Raw genomic sequence first — 16919 nt, 5'->3', positions numbered from 1 at the left:
CCATCCCACGGCCCCGCCCCGGCAAAAGCGGGGCTCCCACTCACGACCGGCGCCCGACCGAAACGCATTCAATCGAAATCATCATCAGACGCATTTCATTGCAAAATGAAGCAAAAAACAAAGAATTCATCGCCGAATGAGGCAAAAGAAACATGACAAGAGTGGGATTCGAACCCACGCCAATTTCTTGACTAGCACCTGAAGCTAGCGCCTTAGACCGCTCGGCCATCTTGCCTGTTGACGACAAGTTTCCAAATCTAGAATATGGAGCCTGAGTGACTGAGGGCAACAGCAACACCGTCGTTTCCTCTCGCCAGGTCGTCTTTTCACAGGCCAGCTCAGTCCGGGCTACTTATCTTAGCTTCTGCATCCGAATTATCTCACAGAAATTGCTGCTTTTGACCGAATGGCGAGCCGATCCACAGCACGTCGTATGGACCCAACGTTCTAAGCACCAACCTCAGGGCGATGAAATTCTCCAACAGACCGGTGTCCCAGGCGAGGTTTGATGGGCTTGCTCAATGGCAGGGAGATATGTCCAAGCACCTTTTCTACTGAATGAACTTTTGGGGGATGGAGATCTAATATTCTCACGTAGGCTTGGTGCATCAAAGAGAGATCAGATCTCTGTAAGAAATTGATATGAAGTTGATAATGATGAGCATATGCTAGCTCGGATGCCTCAGTCTCGGTAAGGGTACCATCCTGTGGCTCCTTCCAAACCCCCTCACTCATTTTGTGTTGAGTTTCATTATCTAGCGCGCCAGTTTCTCTGCAACTAGCCTACTTAGAGATTAAGAAATTCTTGCGTCTGCAAGTGCTGTGCCGCACATGTTGCGCAGGCTGTCTCATTTGTGTAGTGTGAGCACGGAAACTTGACAGGAGTTGTAAGGGTGAGCTTCAGGTGTTGAGAGCTCATCAAAGGGCCTCTTCATGCCTGGGTTATACACTCAGAATAATTAACGGGTAATATAGGAAAGAAACATGAGATTACCACACGCCACCACGCTAGGACCAGCTCATTTTCTTCGGCCTGAGTCCCAGAGGCATTTTCGACGAGGAGGGGCTTCATGGGGTTTTCTGCTTATCCACCGGAGACCCTATTACCTATATCGCAAGGTCAACTCCGAGACTTGATCACGAATACAAAGTTCAAAGAAGACGATATTCGTTTACTCACAGCATCACACAGACTTGGAAACCTACAAGCATGTCTACCGCTCAACCTCATCAACACCCCCATCCCCCAGCTCCCTCTCAAACGTCATCTGGATATCCACAACCTGCAACAGCTGCCCGACATCCAGCTTCCGCTTCTTGTGCGCCGCCAGGCTCTTCGCCGTGCGCACCACATTCTTAATCTGCCGCCCGTTCAGGTTCCCCTCCGCAAGCCTCTCGTACCCCTCCTCGTCCACCTCCACGCCGCCTTCCACTCCCGCCAGGAAGTTCTTCCACACCTTCAGCCGGCTCTCCTTGGGCAGATCGTCATACTTGAGCGGCACGTGGATCCGGCTCTTGAACGCATCGTCAAACGTCCGCACGCGGTTCGTCGTCATGAACAGAATGCCCGAGTAATACTCCAGCGTGCGCAGGAAAATCGACACAAGGCTGTTGCGCCCCAAATCATGCAGCGAGCGCCGCTCGAGGAACACATCCGCCTCGTCGATGAGCAGCACCGCCTTCCACGTCGACGCCAGATCCAGCGTCTGCCCCAGCTTCTCATCCAGCGCCTCCGCTGACGTGCCCAGATCGCCAGAGGACACGATGTACAGCGGCCGCCGGCTGAACTCGGCCACGCACTCCGCCGTCAGCGTCTTGCCCACGCCGGGCGGGCCGTGCAGCACGAGAATCAGGCCCTTGCCCTTCCCCTTGACGATGTCGTCGAACTCGGCCCCCGCGGTCGCGCGCGCCGTGTGCTCCGCCACGAGCGCCTGCACCAGCTCCTTCTGCGTCTCCGGCAGGACGAGCTGCTCGAAGCACTGCGTGTTCCACTCGATATCACGAATCTTATCGACGAAGAAGTCGAAGAAGCGCTTCTCCGCGAAGCTGAACCCGCGCACCGTCGGGGCAGCCAGCAGCGCCTGCTCGTCCGTCAGCGGCGCGAACTTATCGGCGGGCGTCTCGCGCGGGACGAGGTCCATCTCGTCGCTGTCGAGCGCCTGCTTCCGCTTCTGCCCGGCGGTCTTGGGGAACGCGGTGACGGTGAAGGCGTCGTCGGCGTTGATGCGGTGGTGCGTCTGCGCGTCGACCATGACGCGGCCGTCGATGTTGTACCGCCGCATGCGCTCGTCGAGCGCGACGCCCTTGTACTCGCGGAAGTTCTGGCCCGCGAGCGCCTCGAAGCGGCGGCCGCGGTGCGTGAGCAGCGCCGTGACGGCCTCGGGCGACGGGTGGTGCGCGAGCGGCATGGCGTTGAGCGCGGCGACCTCGACGGCGCCCTGGAATGCGGGGATTTGGAGGTACTCGAAACGGGTACCGAAGTCGTCGCCGTCAAAGTCGACGTACTCGACGCCGAGGCGGAGGCCGGGGCTCTGGCCGCAGACGTAGTCGTACGAGCGGAGCTTGTAGGCGCGGGCCTGGCTGAGGCGGGTGGCGTAGACGAGGCACCCGGGGCGGAAGATGGTCCAGAGGTACTCGTAGCTGATGAGCCGCTGGCCGAGGAGGTTGGCTGTGTTTTTGATGGTGTCGGCGAAGTGCTCGTCGATGAAGGCGAGGAGGAGGGGGAGGTGGCGGGCGCTTTCGGAGTCGGGGTCGAGGTCGTTGCCCGCGGCGGCGAGGTCGTCACGGTAGTGGTAGAGGCTGCGAGGGGGGAAAGCGACGGAGATGTCGGACGTCATGTAGGACTGACCGGGGTATATGCCACCGATGACGTCCTTGAGGATGGTCTTGAGCGAGGGAGAGTTGACTTCGAGGGATGTGCGGCAGACGAACTCGTTTTGCATGTTGTACTCGCGGGTGATCTGGCCATGTCAACACCAAGCCTCTCTCTTCAAGGAAATGGATACTTACGCAAAGAGCGTATTTTTCATACCAGTTGGTCTTCTCCTCGGGGAGATCTTCGTCCTCCTTGGGCTCGGCGATATACGCACGACCCTTCTTGGTCCATCGCTTTTCGAGATGCTTCAGCTCGATCTGCATGGGCGCCTTCTCGAGCTCCTCGCGGCGCTTCTTTTCTTCCTCAGTGAGAGTGCCGTTGATCTCTTTCTGATCCTCCTCGTCGATGGGCTCATCTTGGGTGCTTCTGCGGGCGGTTTGCTTGGTGCGAGCCATGGTTTCCGAGGGCTTAGATTGATACCAGTCGGAGATTTTCTGGAAATCGAGGGCAGCTGATTTTTCAATGTGTTTCCTTCCCTTAATGCGGTTCAAGGAAGACATTCTTAGACCAGCGAACGACCTTCTGATCATGTAGTTGGGAGATCAAGGTAAACAAAGTTGAGCCTCAGGGGCTAGGCATAAAAGTCCTAGATGCAGGCAGCCGTACCCCGCTCGGACGAGCAAAGAGTCACCGGCTGCCGGAACCGCATCAGATACACCATGCCCCAGGGTGATGTGACTCAAAATGATATCAAAAGGATCAACAGAATTCGATATCCGACATCGTTCTTTGGGGTATCTGCCTGTTCCGGGGACAGACCTCTGCGGCACGGTCCAGAGACGGGGCGGTTGTTGCCTGCGCTGCCTTGAATCCTGCGTGCCGTTCGCCGCGACCTAGCCTGGCGGCCCGGTAGCCTCACCTTCTGCGGCCTAGCCATCGGACGAAAGACGGCTACGGCGAATCAGAGCGTGGAGAAAAGGACATGGCTAGGCAGAACCGGGGCGGGGAGATCGGCTCAGGCGCCGAGGGATGATGCCGTTGGCGATGGCGGTCTGGACCTTGACGACATTGGAAACACCCTTGTGGAGATGAACATACCTGCTGAAGTTTGTACGCAGCTGCACGACCACAAATTGAAGTTGATCGTACCTCGTGTTCGTAGACTCCTTCAGAGCGGGCCATGTAAACGCCACAATGACTAAGCTACCGTCAGCCACACATCAAGGCAGAAGTGTGGCGCCAACGATGAAATCACAACCAGAAAAACACGCTTACAAGACATAAAAACTCTTTTGTATCTGACTCTAAATACATGCTGGGCTTACCAGCGCACCTCGAACTCGGGTGCTGGGCTTCCTCCTCCTCCAATCACTGAAACGCAATGCAGCGAATGCGAAAATGGTGTATCAGTCGCCATGTGATGTTACTCTATCCCCAAAACTCCGTAATTATATCATGCTAATTGCGTATATACAGCAAGACAAGTGTTTAACGGCGCGATCGCTCGGCGGCGGCGGCGCTCACTTTGCTGGCCTTCTCGACGGCGCTGGTCATGGCCAGGCCGACAGGCGTCATCGTTCCGCTGGGAGCGGGAGTGTTAGTCCTCGTGGGAGGAGCGGAACGGTTGTGCTGCATGTGAGCCCTGACCAGGTGGCCAGCCGCCAAGGCACTGCAAAGCGACAGCTCACCGGCCAAGACACCAGCAGCGATAACACGGGCGAGACGGCGGGCGTTCTCGCCGGGGCTCGTAGGGTGGGGACCGCGGACACCAAGCATGTCAAGCATGGCGCTCTGGGGCTCAAGGATAGTGCCACCACCGAGGGTACCGACTTCGAGAGAGGGCATGGAGACAGAGATCTGGAGGGATCCGCGGAGGCTGGGGCCTTGTTAGTAGCTGGCAACAAATAGCAGTGGCTGTTTTACTTACTTCTTCATGACAGTAATGCAGTTGGCACTCTCGACAACCTGGGCGGGGTCCTGACCGGTAGCAAGGAAGATGGCGGCGACAATGTTGGCGGCGTGGGCGTTAAATCCACCAATGGAACCGGCCATGGCGGATCCAATGAGGTTCTTGTTGACGTTGAGCTCGACTAGGGTGTCGACGTCGCTCTTGAGCACGCTCTTGACGACATCGCTAGGGATGATAGCCTCGGCGACGACGCTCTTTCCACGTCCGTCGATCCAGTTAATGGCGGCAGCCTTCTTGTCCGTGCAGTAGTTACCAGAGACAGAAACGATGCTCATGTCCTCAAAACCCTCGGAAGCCATGACGGAGAGAGCGTGCTCGACACCCTTGGAAATCATGTTCATGCCCATGGCATCGCCGGTGGTGGTCTTGAAGCGGATGTACAGGTTGGTGCCAGCGAGAGCAGTCTTCATGGACTGCAGACGAGCAAAGTTACTGGTAGAGTTGAACGCCTTCTTCATGGTGGACTGACCAGCCTCAGAGTCAAGCCAGATCTTGGCCGCACCAGCACGCTCGAGAGTCTCGAAAGCAACACAGGGTCCACGGGTCATGCCGTCGGCAGTCAGAACAGTAACAGCACCGCCGCCAGAGTTGATAGCCTTGCAGCCACGGCTGGTACTGGCGACCAAGACGCCCTCAGTGGTGGCCATGGGGATGAAGTAGCTCTGACCGTCAATAACGAGAGGGCCAGCGACACCGACAGGGAGGGGCAGGTAACCGATGACGTTCTCACAGCAGGCACCGAAGACACGCTCCCAGTTGTAGCCGGCGTAGGGAAGCTTGGAGCGCTCAAGGCTGCCAGTGAGGTCGGAAGTGGCGTTGGTACGGGAGATGATGCTGCGGCGGATCTTGACAGCACGGGTGTGGTCCTTGAGAGCGCGCTCGAGAGAGTAACCTGGAATCTTGCCGCGGAGAGACATGCCGACGACCTCCTGGTCGCTCATTTCGTGGACACGCTTCTCGTCGATCATCTTCTGCAGCTCGGCAATGGTGCGAGGCTCGGGGCTGTTGGCCTTGGTCATGGACAGCTCAGACTCATCGTCCGACAGTGCCGGAGTTGCGGGCTTGGGCGTCTCGGGAATGTACTCGCCAAGGGGCAGGGTGGCCGAGTCGGTATCGTTAAACTTCTCAGCCTTAGCCAGCTCCTTGGGGTCGATCTGGTGGTCGGGGACATTGGGGTCCTTGATGCCCCAGCGAGCGGCGTTGAAGAGGTAGCCGTTGAGCGCAACACTCATGGCGAGGGCAACGACGATCCACTTGGAGAGAACGGGGTCCTCCAGACTCTTCAGAATGCTGCCGACCATGCGGCCACCGACGCCGTAGCTCTCAAAGTGGTCATACTCGTCGTCGTCTCTGGAGCCGGACTTGCTGGCGGGAGAAGGGAGGGCATAGTGAATAGAGGGGTACTCGAGCTCGTACTTGATGGGGGTGAGGACAGTGACGACGGTCTGGCGCTCATTGGCCTTGGCCGACTCAAGAATAGCGTCAAGACCGTTGGAGGCAACCTTGAAGGGGTCGACGGGAGGGGCGGTCACAACGGCGCTAAGACCACCGGTCAAAGAAGACAGGCTCGGGAGAGAGCTGGAGCTGCGGAACGGGATGGTGCAGATGTTGATGACGTTGATCAGGATGAATCCGGTGACCATGAGGACCTTGAACTTGGGGACGTTGCTGCTCTTCATCTGCTTGCCGAACAAAGAAGCCTCCTTGGGGGCCTTGCCGTTGAAATCGGCCCAATCGTTGCTCTGGGCCACGTTTTCGGCAACGCGGCGGCTGACACCGTCGTCCTCGAGAGCGCGGCGCATCTGCACGTGGCGCTTGATGCGGTTGATCTCCAGCTTAATGCTCAAAATTGCCGTGTAGAAGGAGAAGAGCAGAATGCAGTCGAAGAACAGGATCCAGGCAGCGAGGAAGCAGAACTGCTGGAGACCACCCTGGACACCAGAGGCGGCGCCGATGATGAGCACAGCAATCTCAATGGCGTAATCCTTGACAATGTCGTAGCCCTTCTCCTTGATGGCGGCCTGCACAGCGTACTGGATGACGTTGGGGGACGAGACCTCGGACTTCTTGGACTTCTTGTCCTCCTTGTTGTCCTTGGGCTTGCGGTGCTCAATGGCGTGGGAGAGAACGGCACGGGTGAGGACGATGTTCTTCTCGAAGCCAATGGTGACAACCAGGAAAGGCAGACCCTCGGACAGCAGAACCATGGTGATGGGAACGCCGAGCTTGGTGGTGACCAACAGACCGAAGAGGAAGGCGAAAACCGAGGAGAAGAGAACGTTGGTGAAGAGCCAGAAGTTGGAGCCCATGCGACGCATCGAGAGGAACAGGGAGACGAAGGTCAGGTGCATGGAGAGGTAGCCGAGGACCATGATGATGATGTCCAGAGCTTCGGCGTTCTTCAGCAGGTCGATAAACTCGGTCCAGCCATTGCGAACCCACTGGACGAGGCTGTTGCGGGTGTGGACCTTGGCGGCCTTCATGATCCACATCTTCTTCTCCTTGCCGTGGACCGTAGTCTGGGTCTCGTCGCTAGAGGCATCGGGGATCTCTTGGGCGAGAGAGAGGAATTCGGGAGCCTGAGAGTAGGGGACAGCGAAGGCGAGGGCGCTGTCCTGGGAGTAGCTCGTCAGGGAGTTGGAGGTCTGCGGCAGCGAGGTGACGGACAGGTTCTGGGGGATCGGGACGGCGTGAGTGCGCGGGGCGGTGTTGATGGACTCGGGAGACTGAGACTCGGGGAAGACGAGGGTCAGGAGGGCGAGGTGGTCGACGTCCTTGGCGACAGTGGCCTCGGGCTCGACGTTTTGCCATTTCCAGGCAGTCTCGGGGCCGGCTTGCAGACGGCGGCTGCCCTCGGTGAGGGAGGACCAGTCGGCGGAGCGGACACTGATTGTAGCATCGAACAAGCTCTCCTGCAGAAGTCCTACGTAGGAAGTGCTGGCGAGGACGGCGACGATGACGACGGTGTGGATCGGGTGGGAGCAGGCGACCTTTGAGAGGAACTTGAGGCCGGGCGTGAGCTTCTTGTTGAGCCAAGAGGGAGCAGCGGCCTGGGCGGCAGGCTGCTCGCCCCGGAATCGGCTGGGGAGAAGCGATGAAGATATCATGGCGAATGGAGCGGTGAATGCAGCCGTAACGATTAGGAAGTCATTTGGGGTTCGAAGATCGGATCAGAGGGTCTGAAGCAAGAGTCTGGGTCGGACAGTTAGCAATTGACGCCTTGACGAGAGTTGGAAACGGAGCTCTGAGCCGTTGTTGAGTGCGCGAAAAAGTCGCGAAAGGGGTGGCTTGGGGAAAGAAGCGGGAAGCGAGCGATTGGATTGGAATGAGGAAATTTTGGGCTAGGTTTGGCGGCGCGGTTTATTGATTATGTGGTGCTAAGCAGTGCAGCATCGCCTGCGGTGTAGGTAAGGTAGGTACTACTACAGTATGCTCTGCGGTACGGTACGGAGCGGTGCGGGATGCGCTGCAACTGCAGCTGCAATTGCAACTGTAATGCCAATTGGGTTGGAGGAGGGGTCGAGAGTTGCGCATCGTACGTACCTGTTCCAGTCGACGGAGCAGAGAGGCGCCGTTGACGTCTTTCGTGTTCAAACGTGCAGCTTAGTGCCTCAAGGATTATGCGCGCACACAACAACTTTTCGTGAGAAAAGTCGATGTTGAGGGAGGGAGAAGGAAGGCGAAAGGGCAGGCCGAAAATTTGAAAAATTATTAGTCGAGAATCCGGTCGGAGATCGAGGCTGGTCGGTGGTTGCGGAGAGCCGAAGTCGCAAGGAGCTGTTGAAGTGCTCAAATTCGGAGGAGTGGGTTACTATGCGCAGCGCCGGTTTCCTGTTGAAGAGGACGGGACTGACTGCGAGTAGCGTAGGGGAAAGCTGAGGGAGGGAGGACGAGGAGCGAAACAAGACCCTCGCGATGCAACGGCGGCCAAGTACCTTTTTACTTGTAGATATGGAGCCTGCTGCTGGGTCGGAACGGGTCGAGAGGGGGGTCGGAGGCCAGGGTGCGTGTATGGTGTTGTTCAAGTCCTAGGTTGTCTTGGACTGGGACACACAGAGACTAAGAGAGGCTCTTAGTGCCGTTGGTGATGATGCTGACGCCGATGCTGACGCCGATGCTGACCCTTCAGATATGTAGATTACAGGCCAAGGGATATAAGGCCAGTTATTGTCGGTGGCGGGAAGGATAGGTCGTGATGTTGGAGGAAAGGAGCAAGCACTAAGACGTTCACGAAGGAGGGCGGGAGCAGCACGTTTAAAGATGCCAGGAGGCGGCAGAGCAAGAAAACAGAGTTGCTGACACCCGGATGCTTGTCTTTCTAGGTCCAAGGTATCAAGGTACGAAGTACTTTTGTATTGCAACAGACAGGAGACACCGAAAGAAGAGAGGGAAAAGGAATCAAGAACCAGAGCCAGGACCAGAGAGAGGCCTGGAATTGGTACCGGCCGCGAAGAGCAAAATTGAGGTACCCGTTCGCAGCGGGAATTTACCGTGGCAGGCAAAGTACAAGCAGCTCCACACGGGACGAAATTGAGTGATGCTAATCCCAGCAAGATGCGTTGGGCTGGACGGGGACACTTGGGGGGGAGCAGCAGGCAGGTTTGTGGCCGATGATGATCTCGTCTCTCACCCAAAAAGGAGACGCAGGAAAAAAAAAAAAAAAGAATTTGACGTGGATTGCCCAGCAATGGCAAATTTACCGATCATGGTCCGCCCCTCATGTACTGCGGTACCTCTGCGACGCCTTACCCCATTCGGTAAGAAGGGCTGTGTGTCAACTTTTTTCCCCCAACGCCGCAGCCTGTGCAAACAGCTCAGCCAACAAGGGTCCCACCCAGCTCGTCTTTGGCCGCCATTTCTGACATTAGAAGTCCGCAATACCTTTGGCAAGGTAGTCAGCATCCAGGTAGTCAGCGCAAAGGACGCTGATAACAACACCGATGCTCCTGTTGCGTATTACCTACTGCGTCCTTCATGTCTTTGCTTGGGCTGGGGCGGCTGGGCAGACGTTGGGCTGTCGCATCCGCCCCGACAGGTCTGTCGTCACCCGCTAAGGTGCCTTTTGCGCTATCTGGAAAGGCCAGGCGGAAGCCAGGCGTCACTGTGCCTTCTTAGCATATTGGAGCGCCCCCAAAAGACTAAGGTAACAGGCGGGCAGACAGTAGTGCATGTGTCACAGGGGGCTACCGCAGCTGCAGCGCCGCACAGATGGCGCGTCTCGTCTCGTCCAATGAACTTTTATTGCTCCCTCTCTGTGAAATGGACGAACCAAAGGATTAGGTACCGGGTGGATGGAAGAACAATCGGTCTAGCACAATGGCTCGAGGACCGCCACACTGTAGCATCCTGCCTAAATCGTGTAGTCTGTTTGCTTCTCGGCCTCTTAGATGAGGGTGTCTGCCCCTCCTCCATGTTTTCGTAGCTTGGTCCCTGAGCATTGGCGCCGGATTGGTGGTGACCCGTGGGCGATAGCTCGTCTATCTTATCTCGTGCCAGTCCGATAAGGAACCTCGATGATTCGGCACCTGCATCACTGGACTGCTCAAAGCCTCAAACCACCGAGAACTACCTGCTTTAACCAAGAACTAACTACGGGTACCAAGAGCACCGCCAACGCCGCGTAACGGAACACAGACACAAATACAGACACGGGACCTGCTGCGGTCGGTCGGCGGCCCTGCGGTGTGCGGCAACTCTCAGTCGTGTATCTGATATGGAGTCCGTTAGTTATCATGACACCACAGACGCAGCAGGGACGGCGGTAAGGCAGGGTCCCATCCGGCGAGACGACGGGCGGTCTTCGAGAAGGGTCCAAGGGTGCAGGTCCGTTTCTGCAGCAGAAGAGGAAAGAAACAGAGGGCGGTTCGATTCTTTCCCAAACAGAATCTGGTCTGGGTTCTTTTCGGTGTCGGCTCCGGCAGGCGAACCAGCAGGAGCATTGGAGGTGAAGTTGCGACTGCCCTGCCCAGCAACTGCAACTGTAACTGCAACTGCGACTGCGACTGCAGGAGCTGTTGTCCGTACCGGGTGGAGTGCTTATTCCCCTGCTGAGGTGTGTTCTCTGGGTCCTTCCTTCCTGTGCTTCTTCCCTTGTGCTGGCTGACGTTGGGAATGAACTGCCCGCAGCCAATGGAACCCATTGCACCCGGATTTACACCGGGGTTACATTGACGTGATTGAGCCAATCCCAGCCGACCTTTCGTGGAATTGCAGTGGGTCTGGCCCTGCCTGGACTGACCCGCTGTGCTGTGCCTTTTTCTTTTCTGCTGGCAAGTGCGATTGTATCCGCAACTACCTGTAACAGCAATGGCAACTGCGATCCATTGCTGTGCTGTGCCGTGCCGTCTTCCATCGTCCTTCCATAATAATTTCTGACATGCAGCTGTCTCGCTTCCAGTTCTTCATTCCCGTCCTGAACCAAAAGTCATCATCACCGGATTTCGGATTCTCCCGCCCCCAACTCCTTCTGACGAATCCTCCACCGAGAAATGAGACGCTGACTTTCTTTCAGCACCTGCCTGCACGCACCACCATGGCTTACACCCATGTCCAGCGGTCCCATGCTGACTTGCTTCGGCCGGTTTGCTGCTTCAAGCCCTCCCTGCCCCGTCTCCCCCAGATGTCCCTCATCGACATGGCCCTCTGTCCCAATCTGTCCATCTGGGACTGGGAACATCACAAAAGGACTGATTGCTTCTCCCGCTCTCCCGCGCTTGCCTCGCAGACCTGATCTGACACGCCGGGTCCCTGGTCTTTTCGTCGACCTCCGCTGTCCATTGCCCACTCAATCCGACGCCGTACACCTCCGCCCGGCCCTTTTCCTCAACCACAACGCACCAGGGCATCACCGATGAAGCAGAGTCTTGACTCTCGACGTCTGCGGGACTGCGGGTACTGCCCGGCGGTGAGCCCGTGTGAGCCTCCATTCGTCGCCGTTGCCAATCGCCTGCCAATGGGACGCCCGCCAACATCAGATCTCTGCAGCCAACCCCTGGCGATCTCCTATTTTTCTTCCCCGTCTTCTTCCATCCACCGCATGGACCAGCCAAAGGCCCCTCGCTCTCCCACTGCCGCACCTCCAGCGTCGCGGGGCCACGGAACCCTCGCAATGCGCTGATACCCAAGCACACCTTACCACGTCTGCGGCGCAGCAGGTCCCTGTCCACTGTCACTGGTTTGCTGTGAAATCCCAGTCGAAGCCACTCTTCTGCTTTCCTCAGTACGGATACCCTCTGGGCTCTCGCTGCGACTATCACTGGCCAATGCTCCCAGAGAGGGGCTTTGGAGCTGCTGGCCGGGCTGACCTGGGAGAGGATATTCATCGAACATCGAGTCAGCTGTCAAAACCACACTGCGGGAGAAACTGTTAATCTTTGGGCCAGCAAACTAGCTTGCTATGCCGTTTACCCTATCTCGATCGAGTCTTTACAGGCAGCTATTCGTCAGGGTAGGGCTGCATCCAAGCAAGCGCATAGAGCAAACACACGCTAGCAGACCATGCTGACGGACTGTCAGAAACCCAAAGACCAACAAGAGTGCTTGAAACACGATGCCGCACGCGGAGCCCGTACGGAAGGATACTTTGATCGCGTTCCAGGTGCAGAACAGGAAACGGAGACTATTGCGCTTGGCCCGCCCTGCACCAACAGACGGGGCGGGAATGCCACCTTCTGGCCTCGTCTCATGAGACGACGCTCAAAGGAACGACAATTTCTCGGCCCCTCATCCCCGTCCTGCCGTGCCAACCCTTCGGACCTCCGGCCCCTCCACAGTGACAATCCTCACCCCGCTGGCTTCCAATTCGCTCTTGCAGTCGTCCCATTTCTCTGCGTCCACCGGCTTGGTTCCCTCCTCGACGATGAAGGTCCGGAAGCCTTCCTTGCTCGCATCCAGCGCTGTGAATTTGACGCAGTAGTCGCCAGCCAATCCGACAACGAATACGTCTGTGACGCCCTTTCCTTTCAGTGCCCCCGCAAGCCCGCTGTCGGCGACCCTGGACGACTGGAAGGGGTCGTAGAAGGCGCTGTACATCTCCACCTCCTTCATCTGGCCCTTCTCAATGACGGTGTCGACGGCCGAGGCATCCAGCTCCGGTACCAGTTCCGCACCGGGCGTACCCTGGACGCAGTGCACCGGCCACAGGCGGGTGTCATACGTCTCGGCGCTGTTTCGCGGGTTGACGATGGCGATGGAGTCAACAAACGGCTGCTTTCCTGGGTGATTGGAGGCGAAGGAGATGTGATCTGTGGGGTGCCAATCCTTGGTGGCTATCTTGGCGACGAACGGCAGCTTCAACAAGGCGTTGACGACGGTATGGATATCGCGGCCGTTGGTGACAGCGAGTGAGCCATGCTCCATGGTGTCAGTCATATGCCCAGCGGGTTATTCTTCCATTCCTTTGGCGATCATTGCCGGCCTGGCCTGGAACCGTGATTACGGTTTGGTTTTCAAGAAGTTGTCTACTTACAGGTGGGCAGAAATCCTCTTGGAAGTCGACGACAATTAGCGCCGGTCTGAAGTGTTCCTCGGCCATATTGGTGGCGTCGTGTTTGTTTGCTCGTTGCTTGCTTGCACTCAGCTTGGCTCGCACATAATCTTTAGCCACTCTTCAGCAGACAAACACAGTGTCTGTGCGGATTGGTGTGATTCGATGGGCTGTCTCTAGGGCGTTGAATCCGCGCAGACGGGTCCGTCGACTCGTGACAGTGAGTCCGATTTGAGTTGGTGATTGCAAACTGTCGCAGAGTCGCATGCAAGGTTGACGGGCCTCTCACGATAAGACGAGCTGTGTCAGCAGCAAGGTATCCATATCGCAAAGGTGCCTTATCTGATCCCGGGTCCTTATCAAGCCTCGGCTATTTATCGCGACAGGTATCTACCTCAGTGGGGAGCTTGCCGGGTTCCATTCGCTACCGCGTTGGGCGGCAGACAGCAACGTGGTGAGCAGGGGAATCTCGCGCTGTCCGTGGATGGTTACAGGCAAGGCCAGCCCCTGGGGACCGCAAATTACAGCGAGGTTGATCTGCCCTTGGATTTCCCAAGAGGCTCAAGCGGACTATCTGAGGGCTCGGATGCACTATCTTATCGCAATTTGGGCGTCAATATTGACTGGCTGGTTCATCAAGGAGAGCGCACAGCTTGACTCGGGCAATCGCTGTTTGTTTGGCCTTCTTTTTTAGGTGTTGATGGACTCAGGGAACCCCCTACAGCAGCAGACACGGCGCTGCCAATCCTGCAAATCGCGACAATCATGATGTTCTCTCAAGTATCGGGTACTTTTGGAAAAGTGTGGCCGCCAACCCTGAATCGTCACGTCACCACCAAACAGCAGCGCCACTTTGGGGCAGCTGAACCATATGGGAGAAGCTGCAAGGACCCAGCTAAGCACTGCCAAGGCTTCTACGGCACCGTTAAGCTGCCGCCAAACTCCACTGGCGCGGCGGCCGTCCGTTCCCCCCGCGGGGAGCTCTGAGTTCTCAGCTCAGGGCACGGCATGCGCATTCCGAGCTTCACTCTTGTGATTCATTTGTGATGGGGATTGTGAGACATGATCATGCTCAACCGATGTGATGAACATGGTCTGCAGCAGCCCATGTCGAGCTGGACCCCTCCTCATTTCATCAAGATGCTACAATGCACAAAAGATCTTTCTTTGAGAAAATAAATCCCGAAATCCGTTCAGGTTTTGGCCTTACGTACGGGATTGCTCAGGGTTGGAAAAGATCCATCAACGGGCATCCGACGTCGGCAGCCGTTGGTTTCAGAGCAATTCAGGGCAAGATCAAGATTCGAGGTGCTCGGTGAACTCACCCTGACAATCATTACCACCGACTGCGCCGATCGGGACGTCATGTCTATCCCGATATTCTCGGTGAGCGGCTGGCAAGTTGCAAGTGAGTGAATGGTCTCAAATCTCAATGGTGGGCACCTCAACCAAGCACACCAAAGGGCTGCAATGCCAATACAGCACCCTCAGCTTGGAGCTCACGAGTGAAGCTCAGCTATCCTTACAGAAGGAGCAAGCTCACCACAGCTGGAGCTTCAGCACGCCTCAAGCAGGCCCCCAGCTCAAGACGTCTCAGCCCTGCCGTGCAGCCTCCAATCACAGCGCCTCGGCGGTTGCTCAGCTACGGAAGTCCCCGAGCGCGACGCCACATCAGATGGCAGCCACTCTTTCTCAGGTGCCTCATCCAGTGAGCCAGTGACACGCCAGAAGCACGATGCAAACAGTTAGAGTGTCGCAGAACCGTGGTACAACACGGCCTCCTGATAAGAATCTCACAGCCTCAACGACTTCACCTTCACCTTCTCCGACGTGAACACCAACAACAACGTCTACACTATCACCACCTAGGCCAGATCCTCACACTGCATCAAAATGCGTCTGTCCACGGCGCTGCTGGCCTGCGCCGTTCCCTCGGTCCTCTCATGGGGCAACGTTGGCCACCGCACAGTTGGCTATCTCGCCGAGAAGTATCTCACGGATGAAGCTGCTGCACTGGTCGGCAAGCTCCTCGCCAACGACCGCAACTACGACATCTCGGATGCCGCAACCTGGGCCGATACCCTAAGAGGCCACATGGGCTGGGCGAGCAAATACCACTACATCAGTGAGCAATGATAGATACCTCTTATCACCAGCTCCAGCTTGAACATCTTCAACTCACACTCACCAGATCCCCGCGATGATCCTCCCAACCTATGCGGGATGAAATACCCCCAAGACTGTCCCTCCAGCGGCTGCGTCATCTCCGCCATCCAAAACTACGTGCGTCTCTCCTTTCATCTCTACGTCTTATGTCGCCTACTGACTAGTCCGCCAGACGGCCCAAATTCTCGACACCTCCCTCCCTCTCATCAACCGCAAGAACGCCACAATGTTCGTCATCCACTTCCTCGGCGACATCCACCAGCCCCTGCACGCAACGGGCCTCCTCCGCGGCGGCAACGACATCCGCCCCGTCTGCTGGCGCCGCCAGCCCTCCAACGGCCGCTGCACCGGCCCCATGTCCCTCCACTCCGTCTGGGACACCCAGATCCCCCACCGCATCCGCGGCCTAGCCCCGCACCTCTCCATCCCGCAGGAGAAGGCCGCCGCCGCCTCCTGGGCTGCCGACCTTTTCTCCCGGCACGCGGCCTCCGGCGTGAACGCCACGTCCGGGCAGTGCGTCGACCTCGCGACGGGAACGTGTGCCCTCGGCTGGGCGACTGAGTCCAACGCCTTTGTATGCTCTCACGTGCTGAAGCCCGGCCTGCAGTGGCTCAAGGCGCACGACTTGAGCGAGGGGTACTACGACCAGACGTGGGAGGTCGTCGACGAGGTCATCGGGCGCGCGGGTGTGAGGCTGGGGGCGTGGTTGAATGCCGTTGCTGCCAAGTTGGCTTCGGAGACGGGACCTGTGTTTGAGGAGCTTTGAGAGGGGGAGGGCCAAGATTATCGGTCGCCGGAGGTGGAGGTCGGAGCATCCGAGCATCGGTCAAGCTGGGTCAGCCCGCGCTGCCAAGGGCCGACGTGCATGCGGGACGCATCGCAGAATATGTTTCAAGCATTTGTAAACTTGCATTCTTCTCGTATCAGGAATAGATCGAAAGAGTGGCACTCACGTCATTCGACATCTCTTCGTCTCAAATGTTCAGCTTCGTCTGCATCAGATGGAGTCAGCTCGAGAATTGAGACTAATTTCCATCACAGCCAAGCGTGGCGGTGTCGGACATGTCCACAAATCTCACTACTGCTTGAAAATTCTGAATATTCTCATTCGTGAGCATTCTGACATGGTATCTTACTCAATTCGCATGCTGCTGCCTGCTTACGACAGCTGCTGAGGCTGCGGTTCGTCTCTCTCTCCCGGCTTACGAGGCAGGTACCGAGCACTTTTGGGGTGCCATCGGTGTTCATCCGAGTGGACATCTGGCGGAACCCAGGACTTCGGTTCAACGGCATGTGATGGACCCTGTATGGGGGCGGGAGGATCGTCGTCAGCTTATGGGGGTGGCTGATGGGGTTCTTGTGTCTGTACGTCCTAGGTCAGCCTTATCGTGGAGACAACCAACAAGGCGGCGACGAGGCAACAGTTTAGTGGAACTACGGTGTGATTGAGGTTCAGTAAGTGCAAGAGTAAGGTGAAGCAAGGC

At 57.2% G+C, this 16919-nt stretch overlaps 4 protein-coding genes across 4 annotated transcripts; 1 reads left to right on the top strand and 3 right to left on the bottom strand.

Annotated features, from left to right (window-relative positions):
• Positions 1-1214: 1214 nt before the first annotated feature.
• Positions 1215-3270, bottom strand: ATAD3B-0 (ATPase family AAA domain-containing protein 3B; the record flags this gene model as incomplete). The annotated part of the gene is made up of 2 exons (XM_036642279.1): positions 1215-2960; positions 3010-3270. 2 exons carry the CDS (start codon positions 3268-3270, stop codon positions 1215-1217), a joined length of 2007 nt encoding a protein of 668 aa, XP_036491928.1.
• A 1033-nt stretch (positions 3271-4303) lies between these two features.
• On the bottom strand, positions 4304-7891 carry HMGR (3-hydroxy-3-methylglutaryl-coenzyme A reductase; the record flags this gene model as incomplete). Its single annotated transcript, XM_036642278.1, has 2 exons — positions 4304-4691; positions 4743-7891. 2 exons carry the CDS (start codon positions 7889-7891, stop codon positions 4304-4306), a joined length of 3537 nt encoding a protein of 1178 aa, XP_036492202.1.
• A 4615-nt stretch (positions 7892-12506) lies between these two features.
• On the bottom strand, positions 12507-13317 carry pnc1 (Nicotinamidase; the record flags this gene model as incomplete). The annotated part of the gene is made up of 2 exons (XM_036642277.1): positions 12507-13136; positions 13252-13317. 2 exons carry the CDS (start codon positions 13315-13317, stop codon positions 12507-12509), a joined length of 696 nt encoding a protein of 231 aa, XP_036492203.1.
• A 1845-nt stretch (positions 13318-15162) lies between these two features.
• Positions 15163-16201, top strand: nucS-0 (Nuclease S1; the record flags this gene model as incomplete). Its single annotated transcript, XM_036642276.1, has 3 exons — positions 15163-15394; positions 15461-15552; positions 15608-16201. The coding sequence occupies 3 exons, from the start codon at positions 15163-15165 to the stop codon at positions 16199-16201; spliced, it is 918 nt and encodes a 305-aa protein (XP_036492206.1).
• Between the last annotated feature and the right edge of the window lie 718 nt (positions 16202-16919).

This window comes from Colletotrichum siamense, assembly GCF_013390195.1.
Source record: "Colletotrichum siamense strain Cg363 chromosome Unknown KSG_Cg363_contig07, whole genome shotgun sequence".
Lineage (NCBI taxonomy): Eukaryota > Fungi > Ascomycota > Sordariomycetes > Glomerellales > Glomerellaceae > Colletotrichum > Colletotrichum siamense.
The sequence above is the reverse complement of the archived record's forward strand: the minus strand, read 5'-3'. Positions and strand labels throughout refer to the sequence as shown.